This window comes from Peromyscus leucopus, chromosome 5, assembly GCF_004664715.2.
Source record: "Peromyscus leucopus breed LL Stock chromosome 5, UCI_PerLeu_2.1, whole genome shotgun sequence".
Lineage (NCBI taxonomy): Eukaryota > Metazoa > Chordata > Mammalia > Rodentia > Cricetidae > Peromyscus > Peromyscus leucopus.
In genome coordinates, this window is record NC_051067.1 from 116,676,119 (window position 1) to 116,696,509 (window position 20,391).

The 20,391-nt window shown below is 43.8% G+C and overlaps 1 protein-coding gene across 1 annotated transcript in view; it reads left to right on the forward strand.

The window, feature by feature from the left end:
- Positions 1-20,391, forward strand: part of Vat1l (vesicle amine transport 1 like) — a 162,506-nt gene that overhangs the window by 57,796 nt on the left and 84,319 nt on the right. The window contains exon 4 of the mRNA XM_028862516.2: positions 10,701-10,843. Within this exon, the coding sequence (XP_028718349.1) occupies positions 10,701-10,843 (143 nt within the window). The remainder of the gene's footprint in view (positions 1-10,700; positions 10,844-20,391) is intronic.

The window sequence follows — 20,391 nt, forward strand, 5'->3', positions numbered from 1 at the left end:
TTGGGGTCAAACAATCCTTTCACAGGGGTAGCTTAAGATCATCAAAAAGCACTGATATTTACATTACAATTCATAATAGTAGCAAAATTACAGTTACAACAAAATCATCTTAGGTTAGGGGTCACCACATGAGGAACTATATTAAAGGGTTAGGAAGGTTGAGAACCACTGTGACTTTAAAATAAGGAAAGGGTGCCATTGCTTAAGTAAGGCTTAGTAAACAATACTAAGAACAAAATAATTTTGCTCATGATGTATCTGCAAAGAAATCCAGTTAACTTTGAAAGTTTCTCCTTAAAATGAAACAGCAGGACAAAGAGCTCTGGGCACACTTGCTGGCCTGCAAAGAGAGCTAGTCTAAAGATGAAGGCATAGAAAGATGAAGTGACTAGGTCTGGGCCCCCCAGTGGGAACCCTGATCTGGAGACTGATCCATGGCACCTCAGTTCCCTACAGGACTAACTGATGAACTAGTCTGATCTGGGAGCCTCAGATGTTACCTCCAGCAGTGAAAGGCCCTGACCAGCCCCATTCAGAACCCCAGCCTCAGGATTTGAAGTCACAGTGAAGAGTCCCCATGACTGATCTGTGAGGGCTGGTAGGAACAGAGCAGCAGTCTGAGTTGGGGAAGTTCATGGTCAGGGCAGGAGCTTTCAGATGAAATGCTACATCACATCAGAAAGTGTTGAAGCCAGCCTTGGCTCCAGCTGGAGTCAACCGCTCTGGTTAATGAGATGCCTCCAGCAAGTGCGGGCATTTAAAGCAGGGCACAAGGCAGATTGCTTTGTTGTAAAACCCCATCCCAAGGAAGAGCATCCGATCTCTGCCAGGCACCATTGCAAGTTGGTTCACAAATCCCTGTGTTTGGGGAGGAGATGCTGTGTAGACTGCAGCCTAAAGTAAGCAAAAGAAGCAAGCTTGTGTTTCCTCACAAGGCCCTGTACCTCTGTGTCTAGTTTGTTTGCATGGTTGCCTGGTGGGTTACATCCAGTTACCCCAACAGCATGTATACAGCCACCTTTCAGAGTAACCAGGTCACGTCCCTCAAGGAATGTGCAATAGATACAAACATCCGAGTCTCACTGAAGCTCTCCCCTTCTGGCCACCCTCTAAGTTCTTTCTCTTCACTCAACATCAGAATGACAGTATGACCCAATTTACCAGGACACTTCTAGTTTATATCTATTGATGAAGGAAAAATTAACAATAGCGTTTTCCACGTTCCTATTTCAAGAATAAATTATATGGTGTACTTGGCCACCTTGCCGGATTGTAATTCAATTTGGTTTGGATGGAAAGAGATGCATTTATAAAAACCACAGCTCAAAACTGGGTACAAATTGTCATCTGGCTGGAAACAGGAACCTGGCATCCCCACCATGCAAATACAGCCATCCCGGAAATCTATCCAGGTGCACCAGTCGGAAGGCAGCCAGCTTGGAAGGTTTCTGACTCTCTGTGATTTAGAGGCCTGTAAGGGGACTTTGCCATCTGGTGGGCTGGCTGTTCCCTGGCCAAGATGCTAGCTACATAGTTACTGGAGCCCATCTTGAGGCAAAGAGGCCGTCTGTGAGCTATGGGTCTTCCAGTGGCTGTGCATAACCACCACTACCTGGAAAGGATTGCTGACCAGAGACACAAGTCTTAGTGTGAAGCCTATAAGGGTGGGTTAATGTGGCTGTCATGTGCAGTTGGGCAGGTTATACATTGCACAAAGACACCTGCTTCACGTAGGCAAGCAAAGAATACCCTCACTTCAGTTGCCCAGACTCACACCTCTGTGGGTACAGGGTTATCTTTCCAATTCACATAAAATTCTAGTAGGATACTGTTTCAGAGTGACAATGGTTATAAATGGAGCCCTTCCAATCTAGCTAATTGCCCTGTAATTGACAATTGTAGGTCCCAGAGTGCCTTAGAAAAAGGCATTTAACCTGGAATGACGAGACCCAAGATCAATACAAAGAATGGAATCATGCTTTGGATAAGAGTAAAAAGCCTGCCGGGCGGTGGTGGCGCACGCCTTTAATCCCAGCACTCGGGAGGCAGAGGCAGGCGGATCTCTGTGAGTTCAAGGCCAGCCTGGGCTACCAAGTGAGTCCCAGGAAAGGCGCAAAGCTACACAGAGAAACCCTGTCTCGAAAAACCAAAAAAAAAAAAAAAAAAAAAAAAAAGAGTAAAAAGCCTGGAATTCACTGAGCTCCTGCTCTGGGTGTACCCCAGGCTGAGCAAACTCCCCTGCTGCAGTGAGCATCTTCCCCACCTGCCTGGCAGGGAGCACTGTCTCATGTGGACAGAATAGAGCACCGAAGCTCATACATGTCATCTCAGCATTCAGAAGGCTGAGGCAGAATTGCTGTGAGTTCTGCGTCAGCCTAGGCTACAGTGTGAGATCTTGTCTCAAAAAAAAAAAGCAAAAAAATAAAAGATAGAAGACAGATGAGTGAAGAGGTATGGGTAGAAGAGAAAGAAGACTCTATGCAGTGAAGAGGGGCATTGGGTAGGGCTGTCAGTGAGTGTGCGGACAGAGCAGAAGATGCTAACTCTTCCAAGGAACTCTGGGAAGGCATCCCAGAAGAGATAGTTTGGGAAGGTGATGGGCAAGGAGCCAAAGTCAGCGGCTGTGGTTTGAACGTGAAAAGTTCCCCACAGGCTTATGCTTCTTGGTTCCCTGGTTAGTGAAGAGGTTGTGAAACATTTGGGCCTGAGCACATAGCTGGTGGAGGGGGGTTGCTGGGGCCAGGCTGTGACTGTTAGATCCTGGTCATACATTCAGAGGCCACACACCTCCAAAGGGTTGAGAGCTTCAGGCCCTACTCCTAGTGCTAAGGACTTATTTCTTCTTTCTGTGTCTGAGTCACAGAATCCTATATCCATCACGTCCCTATTGACAGCATCCCACACACTGAACCCACAGGCTGTGACATCAACCTCTGTTAGGCAAAGAGGAAGTGGAGCATGACAGGTCCACGACTGAATACATTAGAGGCAGTGGATCCCAGCACTGCTGCACATCGGAACCCCCAGGGAACCTAGAAAGGATACACTAAGAACCAAGCTCTATTCGGGTTTAGAATAGAAGGCCTGCCATTCAGATCTGCTGGGTGGGCTTCTTCCTGCCTCTGCCCCACACGGAGTAGATGTTACCTACTTAGGATTATTTGCATCCAGAATTCTCAATATGAGCTGCATCTGACTCTCAAGAAGACTTGTGAAACTCAGACTGTGGTGCCCCGTCTGGACAGTTCTACTGAAGATCTGTGTGGAGCCTGGGCGTCTGCATTTCAAGAGGCCTCTATTAAGAGGAGGATGGCTGGTACTAGTTCTGAGATGTGCTCATTCATATAACTGGTAGAAGGGAAAGGGTAAAAGGCTGACAGCACCCACCATTCCTTTGCAAATAATGTGTCTACTGCTTTTGGGGAAACAAAAAAGGGGGAGATCCTGTTGTATAAACTTCTCCTTAGGATGTATGAGCAGACACCTACTCACCCAAGTAGGGACCAGCTGACAGATTCATTTCTTGCTTGGTGAACCAATGAGTTTATTTGTTTACAGGAACACTAGTGACTCGGGAACACTACTGGAAAGCCCCGCCTTAGGATGGGTGAAGGTTTCTCCATAGCTGTGTGAGCTGGCTAGTTTAAGTCACCTTGACACAAGCTAAAGTTATCAGAGAAGAGGGAGCCTCAACTGAGAAAATGCCTCCATAAGATGGGGCTGTGGGCAAGCCAGTAAGGCATTTTTCTTAGTGATTGGTGGGGGATAGCCCAGCCCCTTGTGGGTGGTGCCACCCCTGGGCATGTGGTCCTAGGTTCTATAAGAAAGTAGGCTGAGCAAGCCATGGGGAGTAAGCCAGTAAGCAGCACTTCTCCGTGGTCTCTGCATCAACTCCCACCTCCAGACTTCCACCCTATTTGAGTTCCTGCACTGACTGCTTTCAGTGATCAACTATGGATGTGGAAGCATAAGCCAAATAAACCATTTCCTCCACAACTTCTCTTGGTCATTGTGTTTCATCATAGCAATAGAAACCCAAACTAAGACACTGTGCAAATGAAGTTTCCCCATCCAATTAACCTTCCAATGTCTACCATTCAACAAGACCCTGTGCATCCAAGTAAGAATTACCCAGCAATGGGGTGTGGGAGTGAGAGGCTGGAATATTAAATGAGAACACAGTGGTGCTCCAGGCCCATCCTTCTGTAAGGGAACATAAGCAGGCCCAATCCTGAAGGTCTATTTTAGTCACAACTGCTCTCATGAAGATGGTAATGGTCGATGAGCTTAGAGGACAGCATTCCACAATAGATCCAGACTCATCTTGAGCAGTTAAAAAAATACATTGTCCCACTTACTTCACTTTTTCCCTCTCTTCCCCCCTACCCATGTGCCCCTGTAGCTTCACGCCATTAGAATCCTCAGTGCCCACCTGTTCCAATCGGCCTCATATTTAGGTCAACAGCTTTGCGACAACACAACAAAGGAAAAGAAAAATGGACTGATCTTTAGAGCGTGGTGGGTGAGCCCAGAGAACAGGCTTTGCCACTGTTAGTGGTGAGTCACAGCAGTCCCCAAGGTGGGATTTGAAAATCATGTTCTTCCCAGAATGGAACGGACTGAATTGTTGAGCAGGCAAAAGGCAGCATCAATTGTGAAGTCCCAAAGTGACAGTTCATATTGTTATATAAGAAAGGCATAAGGAGAGTGTGAGTGTCCAGAGGCCAGGGCTTTGTGATCTAGCACACAGTGGTCTTTGCAAGTCTGTGCCTCTGTGCATTGATAACAGGGGAAAACCTCAGCCTATGGTTCTTCGGAATAAATCTTCCCTCTTCATTTCCTCAGTGCACTTTCCTTGTGCACTCACAGGCTCCTTCTGCTCCGTCTTTTCCATTCTCTGACCACATTAATGGCCTGTGGTTTCCATAGCTGTTTAAAAGTGAAAACAGCTTTAAAGAGCTAAAGAGAAGTCTATTTTTGAAGTGAACTTGGAAGTGGTTATGATGCCGATAGAAACTTCCTTCCCTGTCTTCTCTTCCTGCTTTGTTTTTAAATAGTATTGGGGATCGGACCAGGGCTGCCAGCATGCTTGGCCTTGAATTCACTCTGTATCCCAGCGGGCCTTGAACTTGCAATCTCCTTGTCTCCACTCCCACGCAGCTGGGATGAATGGCCTGTGACACCGTCCCCACCCCTGCACCCCGCCCCCCCCCCCCCCCCGCCCCAGGTCTAGTTTGACTTTCATTGTCTTTAGGAAACTTCTTCAGATAGTCTTTCTAGGGTTCAGTTGAAGAAGGAGGTAGCGCTCTGAACTGCTGAGCCATCTCTCCAGCCCGCTAAGTTCCCAATTTGAAGACAGTGAAATGGGCAAAAAGAGATTAATTTGCCCTCAACCATATGATACATTTAAGAACATGTAACATGGTGGGGGCCTTCTCTCTGTCTAGTCTCCTTCAATGTTCATACACTCCTCCTTAATGCACACCACTTATTTTTGGCATATGTGCTAAAGCACAGGACACGATAGGGTCTTAGACCACTCTGCCTCGTGGTTTTTAAATATGCCATTGGACTTTTAACACTGTATTGATTCAGTGGAGTCAGCAGGCAGGCATTTCCGGCATATCTAAAGGATTGAATGAGTTAAGGAAGTGGGAGGCTGGGGTATAAAGTATCATGAGGAATTATCCAGAAGAAATGGCAGGGAAGAGGATTCCAAGCGGTAGTGACTGTATATCCAAAGGTCCTGTGGCAAGAGACAGGGTGACCCTTTGTAAGAAATAGGTATTTTTCCCTAGCGTCAAAGCCAGAGTTCTAGCATATGATGAGAAAGAAGACAGGGGAGGTGGATGCCATCTGCATTCGAGAGTCCCTTGTGAGCCACCCATTCATTTTTCTCATGTCATTGAGTCTCTGATGGTGATCCTGAATCTCAGTGCTTTGATAAGATCATGTCTTCAACACTCATCGAGTGACTTTCCAGAGTTCCTCTGGATTTCTTGCCGTCTCCAAAACTATAGCTAAAGATTGTTGTTTATTCAGTACTCAGTATGGACTATGCCAAAAGCTAATCCTCCTGCTCCTCTAACCATTTGTTTGCTGCGCCTGGCTTTTCTACAGTAGGATTTTGTCTTGTGTTACTCAGGTGTGAAGACTGAAACATTTCCTCATAGTTGTCTCCAGATTTCTTGCTCCCTATATTTTAGGGTATGGTGGGAAGCTCCAGCAACCTTGTGATAAAGAAGTTAGAAACCTGTTCATGCTTGTACCCTGAGACCCAGATTTCCACAACAAACCAGTTAAAACCTTTGAGATTGAGGTCAAAACTACAGTATCTCCAAGACTCTAAACTAGGTGTGTCTACTTGGTGACCCACAGGCTGCAGGCATCTGAGGATAATTATGAATGCAGTCAAACACATCTGTAGATGACAGCATCACACTGTGATGCCAAAAGACTGAACTCGAAAAGGTTAGGTCCTAGGTCAGCAGCCTGCCTGATCAGCTGGACAGATCAGCAGCATGGGTGACGGTAGAGTCCGGGCACACAGCTGTATCATTCACAGGCCCCATAACTTTGGGCCAGGTCCAGTTCCTCTCTGAATGCCCATTTTGAGGCTTAAATGGGAAATAAAAATTGCTTTAGAGTGGTTTAAGGATTTAACAAAGCCTTTAGTGCCTGGCTCCTGGAGGGATAAAAGGAAGCACAGCTGCTATTGCTGTTGCATTGTTCGCCATAAGAAGGGCAGGGTGCTTAGAGCAGAATGTTTGTGTCCCTGAGAGGGAAGGAGAGTCAATTAAAACAGGCATATGCATATCTCCATTTACTGCAGCTGCCAGGAGCATGGATTGTCTTGTTCATTTTATGCTGTGGGTCCGCAGGTAAACTGCAAAATCCTTTTTATTGAGAAGTCATTCCATCTTCCACAAGTGTTTATTGAGTCCCTGCAATGCCTTGACTGGCCAGAGAACGGAAGAATGAATGAGCTGCTGATTTTGCATTACCTGGGGAGTGAGAGAAAGCAAATTTTCTATAACTGTGAGGGAGAATGCTTAAATACAGAACCCAGCATGGTATTTACTTTAAAAAAAAATCATTGAGATCGTAGAGGGTCTTTCATCATCTCAGTGAGTTGATGGGATGCTAAAAGGCCACAAACAGTTGAATTTGTGCTTTCTAACCATTGTTACTTACATAATATATATGATAATATTGTATTATACTATAATAATATCATACATCATACTTACATAGTATACAGATATTATTAAAAGAATACTAATTATCTATTGCTAATTAAGTGTTCATTTTTAAGTTTTTAAGATTGATCTTAAGTCTTTCTGTCTGTCTGTCTGTCGATGCATTTGCATGAGGTTGCCCAAGGAGGCAAAAAGAGGAAGTCAGTACACATTTTTAACTGCTGAACCATCTCTCTAGCACCTAAATGTTCTATATTATGTATTAATTATGTGTGTATGTGTTTATGTATATAACACTAACTGTATAAATATATTTAACATCAATATGTAATTATACAATGTTATAATTATATAGTGTCATGCAATATGTTATATCCATATATTATTCCTTATATAATACTCATGTTACAGGATACAATTTGGAGTCATGCCTATATGTTGATTTCGGTCAACAGCAGATCTCATGTGCAACCATAGTCCCCTCATGTTGTAATGATTCTGCCATTTTAGGTCTGTGTTAAGCCATAATATCATCATGGTGGGAGCACATGGTGGAACAAAGCTACTCACACCATATCAGTCATGAAGCAAAAGAGAGAGAGAGGAAAGTCCAGAGTCCCAACATCCCCATCAAAGGCCACCACTACTGACAACAACATGAAAACTCCCAGTAAGCTCCAACCTCAAGGTGTTACCACCTCTCAACCATGCTGCAGACTGGGAAATAAGCCCTGAACATACACACACACACACACACACACACACACACACACACACACACACACCTTTAGCAAATTTTTAAATTTAAATTGTAACAGGATTTTTACAGAAGTAGCAATCAAACTAAAGGGAGATCCTTGCAAATGGTCCCTAACCCAAGATTTGGGACCAGTTCCAAACTTCAAGAAAAGAAGTTTCTCTCATAGAAAGTCATCCAGCATGTCATGCCACTGTTGCAGCATCCTTCACACACTGATTTAAAGATCAGTCCATTTTCATGGTGGTCATGAGTTGTGTTTGGGGTCAGATGAATCTGATATGTTGTTTGAGGGAATCCATCAGATGGAGACATATGTCGATAGCATTGAACTAAACATTGGGGATTTGGGAAATAGTTGAATGAATAAATGTCACATTTACCCAAACACAGAAGGAAGAAGGGGCTACAGGGATGTTAAAGTTAATTCTAACCTCTTCCATCGCTGCCAGGGTCTGTTCAAGCCATATTACTTCAGAGATGTAACCAAGGCTGACATGAGGTCAGTGAATTTAAAGGAGCCGCTGCATTGGCTAGGGATATTTATGCTCATTTAGAAGACAGACCCCCTCTTTGTCCTATGAAATCTGGGACAAAACATTAAATAAATACCAACACTATTCTTAGCATAGAGAACTGTGCCCTGTGTAGAGTCTTAGGCTTATGTCCCTGTTCTGAAATATTGACCTCCCAGCGAAATTGTCATGTCTATTTTAGGCAGCAAGCTACAATTGCTTAGCTTAAAATGTCAAAATAAGTTGACAGAATAGAAAAGTTGAAAATGGAAATAACTGGAGTCAAGAAGCCTTGGTTTGAGTACCAGCTATGCCTCTGAAAAGCTGAGAGACCTGGACCTTTCTATGGTCCTTTACCTCATCTCTAATGTGGTGCTCTTCCAGCTCTGACATTCTATGAATCTCTCCATCTTGCCTTTAATTAGGATTGGTGATAAGATATCATTTCCATAAACTGACCTGCCAACTTGAATTATCCACCAACATGAAGACATAAAAATAAGATGATAGGCAGAAATGGCTGTGACAGATGCCTCTAGAAAAATCCCCTCCTTAAAATGGTAAATGGGATGCTTGAGAGTGATGGCGGTTTCTTTTAATGCATCTTAATTACCAGGAAATTGGGTTTTACTGGAAAGTTTTGAGATGCACATGCCCACATAATTTTGTTCAATGTCTTTAATGTTGACCATATTGGTAGAGGAGATATAAATCACCCACCTCTTAACTGCATTTGTAATTCCCCCCTAGACCATTTACCATTTAAACCACATGTTGACCTTTTCTTTATTTGACTGGACATCTTTAGCCTTGGATATAATAAGCCCCCAAGGGGGAGAGATGATTAAGATTGAGTATCTAGTCAGACTCACAATTTGTCCCAGGTCCTCAGTCTGGTATAATACCTCATTTAGCCCTTCCCTATGGGACACTGGCAATCAGCCATGCATATCTGCCCCACACAACATGCTGAAGCTTGCTGTCTGTGGGCTTCGGTCTAACCAGGGAGCATACTTGACTCATGAAGACACACCAGATGTGTCAAGAGATACTTAAACATAAGCAGTGGTCCACCAGTATTAGATGGAAATTAGTTGGGTAGACTCTTGATCATGGAGATGTCAGGCTGAACTCTGGATGTTCATGATAGATATGAATTTGATAATACATGAGCAGTCAGCTCTTTCTTTGGGGGATTTTGTTTCTCTGGAGTGCCACATGTTGTTGAACTAAACCATTGGATTAAGTCATCTGGGTTCTTCTGGGTCTTTTTGTGTGTAAGGGGGATGTATGCGTGTTCATGCTCATATATGTATATAGGTGCATGTGCACATGTGTTCTTTGCAGGGATTCCTGAGGACAATACCACATGTTGTTCTTCAGTTTACCAACCACATTTCTTTTGAGAAAGGGTCTCTCCTTGGCCTGAAACATGTTCAGCTGGACAGCTAGGGTGGCTGTCCATCAAGTCCTAGGTAGCCTCCTGACTCTGCCTCCCCAGCACCGAGGTTACAAGCATGCTCTACCATGCCCAGCTTTCTGTTTTTCTTTCTTTTCTCCTCCTTTTTTTTTTGAATGTAAATTCTGGGGATCAAACTTGGGTCCTTGGTCTTGTAAGGCTTGCACTTAAATGATGTACCATCTTGTGGGCTCCCTTTTGGGGTATTAACCCTGTTAGTTTCTAAGATTATCTTACAAATAAAACATTTATATTCAAGTGTTTGCTCAGAATCTGCTTCTAAGAGTCAAAATGAGACATCCTCCAAGATTCCTGTGGAGTAGATAGCGTGACTGCTGAGATGTAGCTCAGCATGGTTAAATAGCAGTTAACTTTAGTGCTGGGGTTATCTGGCTCCTGTTGACTTTGCCCCCACACAAGTGGTTTCCAGCCAAGGCAGGTTTTGTCCTTCAGGAGACAATGCTGCAATGCCTGGACATGTTTGGCTGTCACAGTTGAGCTGGAGATGTTCATTACCTCAAGAGAGTAGAGGCCAAGGATGCTGATAAATACCCTGCAGTCTTATCTGAAAAACATGAATTCAAACTCGAAAATGTCAACTATGTCAAAGTTGCAAAATTCTGCCTTCTGTCCAGCAGTACTGGCTGTTGATAGTTGAGATTTATTAAGTGTCTGCAAGTGTCATATTTTGTGCCATGCTCTTGACCCATGTTATGCCACACCTCTCTGAGAATGGTGGTGTTCATGTGATTACTGTGTGTCACTTCCAGGGTCAAGCTGTGGCTCAGCTATGTTCTACTGTCCCCAACGTGACCGTCTTTGGAACAGCTTCTACTTTCAAGCATGAAGCCATCAAAGATTCTGTGACCCATCTCTTTGACAGAAATGCCGACTACGTGCAAGAAGTAAAAAGGTAAGGGGGTGGCTCTGCAGATCATCAGGCTGGCCCCTGCTCTTTGTTTGAAGATCATTAGTATTCATTTAGAAGATGACTAATTGTGGGGCTAGAAAGAAGGTGATTTAGGGGCATTGACTGCTCTTGCAGAAGACCGCCATTCAGTTTCCAGCACCTCATAGAAACTCACAACTGTCTATAACTCTATTTCAGGGATCTGATGAGCTCTTCCTTCTTTATTGGGCACTGCACTCACATGCTACACAGACAACACACTCACACACATAAAATAAAAGTAAATTTTTAAAGGATACTAATGATAATGGTGATAATAAACATATATTGGAGGCTTAATTCTAACTCTGAGCATGACAATTCACATGTGTCAGCCCATCAGATACTCTCAACCTCCCTGTTATTATCCCCTAAGAAGAAGGCAGTCCTAAAACTTGCAGAATTAATGTGTTAGTGTTATGCTAACTGCACTTGATATGAGAGCCCACAGATGTGTATAAATAAATATATAAATAAATATAATCAATGTATTAAAAGGTGCGATGGGGAAACAGACTCACTAATACAAAGCAAGAGAGATGTGCTGCTAATCCAGCTTCTGTTCTCCTCAAGTCAGATGGGGGACCAATTGAAAGCCACTTTCCAATGCCTGACCCACTCTCCTCACCCCAAGAGAGTAAGCGACACCCCCCCCCCTTAAGTGGTCATGTACGCAGACAAGAAGCCATGGCCCAAGGCTTGTTCCCCAAAGCTATTGGTGGAATGAATTCCCACAACAGCCACTACACTATCTTAACACATGCAAATCTAATTCTCATTCATTCACATAAAAAGCTCAAGGAAGATGTTCATCTGTAAGGAGATTCTAGTACCCAGGCTCGTTATATTTTCATTGATCACCATGCTGAGTCTTCTGTTCTTTTGATTCTATCTAGAAAATGGGAAAATAGTGATAGACCATGCATGGGAGGTTTTTACTGCTCAGTCCTGAGATGAATATATGTATCCTGCCCAAATTTGAAGTTACTATTCAAGTCCCTGGCCACACTTCCCTGAGAGCAGACTGAAACCATCACCTAGTTATACAAGCAGGCAGACCCGGCCTTCATGAAATGGTGGACAGCAGAGCCTTAGTTCATACCAGGCTCTCTGGCTTGTGAACCCATGCTTTCACTATAGAGAAGGTGACTTTCTAAAGAGCAGAGCATGAGCCATAGATACCTATAGGAAGAAGAGAGCCTGGAAGAGGATGTTGTAGAGATCGGAGTGGCTGCCTGCATACTGAGCAACTGAGTTCGAAGGCTCAAAGGTCAGGAAAATAGCAATAAAACTTCAACAGGGTATAAGTTCAGGGATGTCTGACTATATAATCTAATTACAGTTTACCTATGATCCAAAGCTATTGATCATGGCTATGTGTGTCCACATGGGGAATTCCATGGAGACCCCAGGTGGTAGCACAGCTGTAGATGATGTGTGTGTCTCACTTGGCTGCTGCCCAGGATGAACTCAGTCTCAGCATTTTCAACTGAGAGCTGCTACAGGAGTCAGTGGTGGGCAGGAGCTGTTTTTTCTCTTTTCATAGTCTGCATTAAATTATAAAGCCTAAATGTCTAAACTAGTCACCCACCCAGCACCACGCAAATGGAACATTTTTTGTAAGTCTCAAATTGAGATAAAAAGGGACAAATCTGGTTGTTCAAGCAGAAATTTGGACAAGATTGGGTTTTTATTAAGTAGGGCATTCTTTTAGAAGGAAGTTTTTCTGACAGGTGGATTTTTTAAATTTGTTGGCTGGGGCTCATTCATTAAAGTGCTTGCTATGCAAGTGGAAGAACCTGAATTCAAGGGGGCTGGAGAGATGGCTCAGAGGTTAGAGCACAGACTGCTCTTCCAGAGGTCCTGAGTTCAGTTCCCCAAACTTATGTAAAAGAACCAGGAACAGTAGCACATACATGTAATCCCAACACCAGGGAGGCAGAGACTGGAGGATCCCTGGAGCTTTGTCCATCCAGTCTAGTCAAATATAGTTCAAGGTTTAATGAGAGACCCAGTCTCAAAACCTAAGGTAAAGTTAGGCATGGAGGTGCATATCTTCAGTGTCAGAACTTGGAAGGCAGAAACCAGCTCTGTGAGTTCAAGGCTAGCCTAGTCTACAGAGTGAGTTCCAGTCTAGCCAGGGTTACATTGAAAGAACCTGTCTAAAACTTAATGTATAGAGTGATTGAGTTATATATATGGTAAACATGTCCCAATATTTCCAGTAAGACATAAAAGGGGAGCTTTTATCTGAAGCTAAATATTAGAAGTCCGTCCCATTTCTGAGAGATGCAGACATTACAGGTAATTTTAAAGACTTCTATTTGCCCAGTTCATCTACTTTTAACTTGAGTTTCACAAGCTGTGGTCTGAAATATGAACTTCATTGTTCCCTTTTAATAATCTTTTCTTTAGCCTGCTTAACTGATATTTTGCACTCATCTACCTAGTGCTTAATAAATACATGTTGGGGGTCTAAGATGAGACTGGACCTGTGCCAAAGAGGAAGAGCCACCAACAACCAATCAGAAAGGCTCTGTACTTATGGAGTTTGGAGTCTAGTTGTCAGAGAGGAGACAGGAAAAAAAAAAGAAACTATTCAAAGAATACATTGGTTTGGACTTTCCACATACACTCTGATGGAGAAATGCAGGTTGCTAGAGGGTATCTCAGACATGACAATGATTTGAGGAAGAGTTTTGGCTGAGAGTTGAAAGATGAATTGTGGAGAGACAAGCATTTTGGATTAGGGGGAACAGCATTGCTGAGGTGCTGTGGAAACCCTGGGTTCTGACCGGAAGCAAATGTGGCTGGTTCTGGAAAGCAGTAAGAACAGAAAATCAGGACACCACAGCTGTTCTCAACAAATGGAAGCTGATAGCCAGGGGCCTCCTGCCTGCCCCACTTCCCACACAGCTGCTCCATCTCCTCAGCCCCACCCTACCCTGGCCCCACTCGGAGCCAGAATCAATGTTTTCTACTACGAGAAAAGTAGAAGGAAAGAGCATCTTGGGCCCTTCGCATTACCACCTGCCTTTAGAGAGGTGGCTTCCAACAGCTCACTTTAAGCAGAGACCCATAGATGTGGGGAAGGGCTCGGGAGCTGTGACTGCGAACAGAATCCTACCCTCGGGAAATTGTCCAGAGCAAGCTCAAAGCCAAAGGCACAAAGCTGCTAAGCTGAGCTCTGCTTCTGCATGGTCGTCAGCGCTCAACATATGTCGACAGTGAGTTATAATAGGCCTGTCTGTAACAGTGGCAATCAGATCCAGTCTCCGCTGTCAGCAGAAGGCATACACTGCAGGGATTTTGGTATGCCACATGCGTGTGTTATGCAGCCCCTAGAAACGACTATTGTGAAGGTTGTGTCGCAGAAAAGATGCCTGTGGTAGAATTTAAGGGAGGAAAACAGAATGCCAAGTTCCAGCAACACTGTGATCACAACTTGATTCAAATTCTCTGTGCATGGGGATGTAAAATGAAAGGGTTTCAGTCACACACGTGTAGTAAAGCACTGTACAGAGTCATCTCTTTTTTGGTGTTTTCCTTATAGACATGGTTACAGTAATCTATGTACAGTGAACTACAAAGATACAATAAAGAAAATTTCTGGTGATTAAAAATTCATATAAACTATCCAATTGGAGAGCCTCTTTGGAATTCATGTCAAGCCAGGAAAGAAATTAGAGGAAAAAAAAATTATAATGCATGTGTTGTATATTTGCATGTATGTGCCTATACATGTTTTTGTATGTGCAGGTGTGATCACACATGTATATGTACTTGTGTGTAGAGGTCAGAGGACAGTCTTCAGGAATATTGACACCCATCTTTGAGGCTGGATCTATCATTGGTCTGGAGCTCACCGTGGTTAGACTGGCTAGCCAGTAAGCCCCAGGCATCCTCCTGGCTCTGGGTCCCAAATACTGGGATTACCAGCTTGTTTACTACACCCAGCATTTTTGTATGGGTTCTGGGGAACCTAACTCAGCTCACCATGCTTGTGAGGCATGAACTTTAACAGCTGAGCCATCTCCCAAGCCTGGGGAAGAAAAACAACTCTGATGTAGACTTTATATTTGCATTGGTGTTCTTATCTGTGTGAAAAGAGAAATGACAATGGGTGGGAAATGGACCAAACAGTTGGAAACCTTGAGTCCTGTGCATCTGACTCATAGGCCTTCAGAAATAAAAAGGAGAGGGAAAATTCAGAGAGAAGGGCAACGCAGGGGCCCAATGGCCCCCTGTAAGGGTGCAAAGTACTTCAGCAGGAGGAGATGCGGGAAGGAACTGGGACAGGGCAAGGCAGGTAAGAACAGCCATGCTCAGTCAACCTCTGCTCTCTTAGACAACCATCTCACAAGCACCTTGTACAAGTGCAAAAATCACCCCACTTCACAGATGAGAAAGCTGAAGCTTAGTTCCAGATTTACCCTCCAAATGTGTGGGCTCAGTGTTCCCCAGCTCATTATGGTTTACAAGATGACCCGAAGAAACATTTGAGCTAGAAGAATGCATCCATCACCGTGAATAATTTCATCACTGGTGTGGACTTTGCTTTCACTGATGTGGACTGCCACAACTCATTGAACTATGCACTGCACATTTGAAATCTGTCCTACATATTGTCGTCAATTATAGCTCAATAAAGCTGCTTAAGGGTGCCTTTAAAATCAAACACTTGGTGGAAATGGTGCACAATATTATTTAAGACCTTATGTTCATGCATTCATGTTTTATTACGTTTTTATTGATGACTTAAAAAAATGTTATGCAAACACAATGGTGACCAAGGCACATATATTACTGTGTCCTGAAATGTCCAAACTACTAGTCACAGTTAATGTAGTAAGTAATTGCATCAGCACCAAGTAGAGACAGCCAGGACATTTGGGAACATATGGAAGTGATATCTGACCAAAAGCCCAAAGCGCATATGGGAGCTCAAATTTGTCCCTTTGCAAATTTGATGATGTGGACACTGTCCTTATTTCTTTAGGGAGAAGCCAAGGTACAGATGGTTTAAATAGTGTTTACATACCTACACGCAGTGGGACTCGCCACACAGCCTACTCCCAGAGTTCAAACTTTCTATCATCTATGCCCATTCTCCCTAAGGGAGTAGGGGTGGCTCACCCCTGGGTCAATGAGGGAACCAAGCCATCCAACTTGAAGGCTGTGGCTGTGTGAGATGCTGAATGGCAGGAACAGGCTAGATCAGGGCTTGTCAATCTCAGCACTGTGTACACTTGGAGTTGTTCTGTGGCTGGAGGCCATCCAGAGCTATGGAACTTATTAGATATAGTTAGCAGCTACCTGCCACATCCCCCAAATCATGACAATGTGAAACATCCCTGGATATCACCCATGGGGGGCTGTGAGCAAACAGCTCCCAATTAAGCAACCTTGGAATGAGTAATGACTGAGATGATGGACATGCTAATTACCCAGATTTCTTTGCTCATTCTGATTTGCGTGCATGTGTGAAAATATCACACTGTGACTCATAAATAAAGTTATTGGAAAAAAATGTCACATATTTATTTATTTATTTATTTATTTATTTATTTATTTATTTATTTATTTGGACAACCGTGGAGGAAGTCCGTTCTCTCCTCCCACCATGTGACTCTCTGAGCTCAAACTCAGGTTCTCAGGCTTGATGATTGGTACCTTTACCCACCAAACCATCTCTCCAATTTGAAAACATAAAAATTTTAAACATACCTTCTCAGCTATATAGATGAAATCCTGGAAAGCCCTTAGATGGAGTTAAAATTGGATTATATTGAAAATCTAGAATCCTTTGCAGATTCAAGGCAGGTAAGAGCTATTATGTGAGATGAGTCTATGAGAGAGTCTGGCCATAATGTGCAAGATAAGTGGGAAATGGGATTCAGAGTCCAGGAACAGGCGGAGTCAAAGGAAAAGAACAGAAACTGAGGAGGTAGCTCAGTCCATAAAGGGCTTGTCTGTATGTACATGGACGTCTGAGTTTGATCCCCAGAACACACACTAAGAAGCTGGACAGGGTGGCACATGCTTACAACCCCATTGCTGCAGAGATGGAAACAGGATTCCTAGAGCTCATTAGCCAATCAACCTAGCCTGTTTGGCAAGCTCCAGGCCAGTGAGGAGCTCCCCCTTTCTCCAAATCAAAGTGGACAGTGTCAGAGGAGTGATACCCTAGATTAACCTATGGCCTTCACCCATGCCTGTGCAAATAGGAGAAAAATAGACTTAGTGACCAGTGACAATGGAGAAGAACACAAGAGAAAAGAAAACATCTACTTGAGCTGTTGTGGCCTTGAGAGTTGTTGGGTTATCTTCTAGCATGACTGTGAAGCCCCAGAGATTACAGGGAGTAGACCTGGGTTGCAACCACTTGCTGAGCGACCACTGAGAGCTGGCTCTAGAAACTGGAGAGCAAAGCTGAGCAAAAGCCAGACTAAGGAGCACCAAACCCAGAGGAGGGAACCCAGCTCTCATTGGAGGGCTGCTGCTTGCTCATGTAACTTGAGTCTGTAGAACCAGGGTAAGGGTAAAGCCAGAAAGTATGAGCTCAGAAAAAAGATTGTCCATCTTGTCTTCAGTAACCTTAGTGCCTAGCAGTGTGCCTGGCCCATAGTAGGTGCTTACTCAACTACTGGTGGAAATTATTGAGAATCAAATTGCTGGGAGAGAATAGGGATGTCGGTCTAAAGGTGACTTCTAGAAGGGATATTACTAATTACATTTAGTAATTTACTACCAGTAAGTGAACATTTCCTGAGAAGCCTACTATGCATCAGCACTTATGCTTAGCACACTTAGAGAAGCCTACTGTGAGCATCTTGCTTGATGTGTACCAGATACCATGCCTAGAACTTTGTAAGAAGCCTGCTGTGTGTTGGTCACCATGCTCAGCAATTTTAAGAAGCCTAATGTGCACCTGGCACTATGGCTAGCCCTCTAGAAGCTGCTATTCCCCAGGCACTGTGCCCAACACTCTATAGGAAGTCTATGGATACTGGGCACTGTGCCCAACACTCTATAGGAAGTCTACTGGATGCTGGACAGTGTACCCAGTCTCTGGGACAAGCCCACTATGGACCAGCCCTTCTGTGAGAAACCTACTTTGCAACAACCATACTGGAAGTTATGGCACAGGCAAGTTCTCAGGTCAAAGGAATCTAGAAAAAGAAAGCTCAGCAGAGAACGAAGGAAACAATGAGAAAGGATGCACTTCCTGGCTAGGCTGAAGGCTTTCTACACTAATAATGGCTCTCAGGGAACCTCATCCCATCCAGAGAAATGCCTCCCTTATCCCTGTGGGTGGAAATCAAAGAGGCAGAATTCCCCGTAGAGGGACCAGGACTGGGGACAAAAGAAAAATGAACTGTGTGGTCTTGGGTCAGCAGTTCTAAAATGTCTTGCTGCTGAGTTGGCCCAAAGTCCCTGAGCTGGGGTTGCTGGTATCTTAAATTCATGGAGATTTGTGATGGCAACAGCAAACACACAGAGAAACCATATCCTTGGCCCTTGACCCATCTCTGCTGCTGCATAGTTATGTATACATAGACAGTGTGACACCCCTAGAAGTGAGGACATTGGCAATGAGGCTGGGCCTTGGACCTTTCAGAACTGACTGGCTCTTCCGGTGATGGTCCTAATGATGTCATGAAAAGGACAGCTGAGGAGCATGACAATAGCCAAGCCAATTCTAAAAATGCATCTGGATAATTTTTTAATGGTCTCATGTAAACCATAGCTATCTGCAAACTTACTACACAGTCATGGATGGCCTTGAACTTCTGATCCTCTTGCCTCCACATCTCTTCTTCTGGAACTAAGGAGTGTGCCACCACACCTGTTTTAGGTGGTGATAGGGATCAAACCCAAGGTTTTATGCATGCTAGGCAAGTGTTCTACCATCTGAGTCAAATCTCTAGCTCTGAACCTGAAACACTTTCACTAAACCTAAGCCCAATTTGGTTTGAGTAGGTTCCATTCAATAGCATTCATTTGTTCATCCTAATGATAGGGTGAGATGGTGGTAGTCTTTAATAAACTATTCACTGAAGGAATGTCTCTACCCTCAACAGGAGCAATGTATAGGAATGCTCATTCACCAAAACATGAAATACCAAAGGACCAAATCCTACCCATGTCTGGCTTGGTGAATCAGCAGTTTGGGAAGGGGGTTACTTACAGGCACCTTGGTAAGTCATTACTTCCAAAACATGGTAACTTATTCAGGTAGCCATATCCAAAAAAGCCCACCCCGGCATACATGACAAATCACAAAATTTGAATCTCTGGAGTTCCCACCCCAGTCACTGTTCAGTCTCCTAAATACTGTAGCACTCCAAAGACAGCATCTCAGGAGGAAGGGAGCAGCTAGAACCTCAGGCAAGGAGTTGGCCAACCTTCTTCCTTTTGTAAGGGAAGATTATTTCACTTATTTATTTGTGTGTTGAACCATTCCTGCATTTCTGGGATAAAGCCAACTTGGTCATGATGCATGATCTCATTGATGTGTTTATGGATTGGTTTGCAAGCATTTTACTGTGGTCATTTTCACTGGGAAGATTAGTTCATGACTTTCTTTTTTGTGTATCTCTATCTTGTTTTTGAAAAGGGAATTCTAAAATGAATAAGTAAACGGACAAAACTGGAAATAAAACAGACTGAGTGAGGTAACATAGGCAAGAATGCCATGTCCTTCCATGTGTGGACTCTAGCATCAAATCTTTAGATTGTGTGTTTAACTTGGACTGTACGGAGAATTCAGCAAAGTAGAAAGGAGCCATTGGAGTGGGGGCTTAAAGGAGAAGGAATAGTAGACTATAGCTGATATGAAAACAATGAGGGAGAATCCTAGGGGTTGGATGGGGAAGTTGGGGGGGGCGGTAACCTAAATAAAGGATTACAAAAAGCTGTGACCTCCAGGCCAGACTAGTAGCCACATAGACTCAGGGAATATGTTGGTTTTCTGACTCACTTCAGTACCTTGGACAGCACAGACACGTTGGCCATATTCCTTTAAAAAATGATTGTTGGCTGAGAGACTGACTGACTGGACTGTGGGAAGCCTGAGCCAAATACCTCATTTGTTTTCTCATCGAATCCTCCCACAAAGAAACACATTCACTCTACATTACAAAGGAGAGAGCTAAGGCTTGGAGAATTTGAGTGAGCATCTAGCTCAGACCTTCTGACTCCAGTTTTCCTCTTCATTATTCTACCCTAGACTTATTCTTGGGAGAGGTATTTTGCTGCTCCAACTTTGTGAAATACATGTACAGACAGTGCCTGACTCACAGTGGTTTGGCCCAGAACTTTTTTTTTTTTTTAAGCATTTGGCATTCATAGACATTATATTTCAGACACTAATTTTGAGTTCTTCCTGGGCTACCAATGTGTCTTATAATAATCTCCTGTGATGCCAGGGGTGGGGACAGAGCCAAGACAGCCATGTAAACATGGGGTAAACCATTGGTATGCCACAGTGTACTGCACTGCTTGGCTAT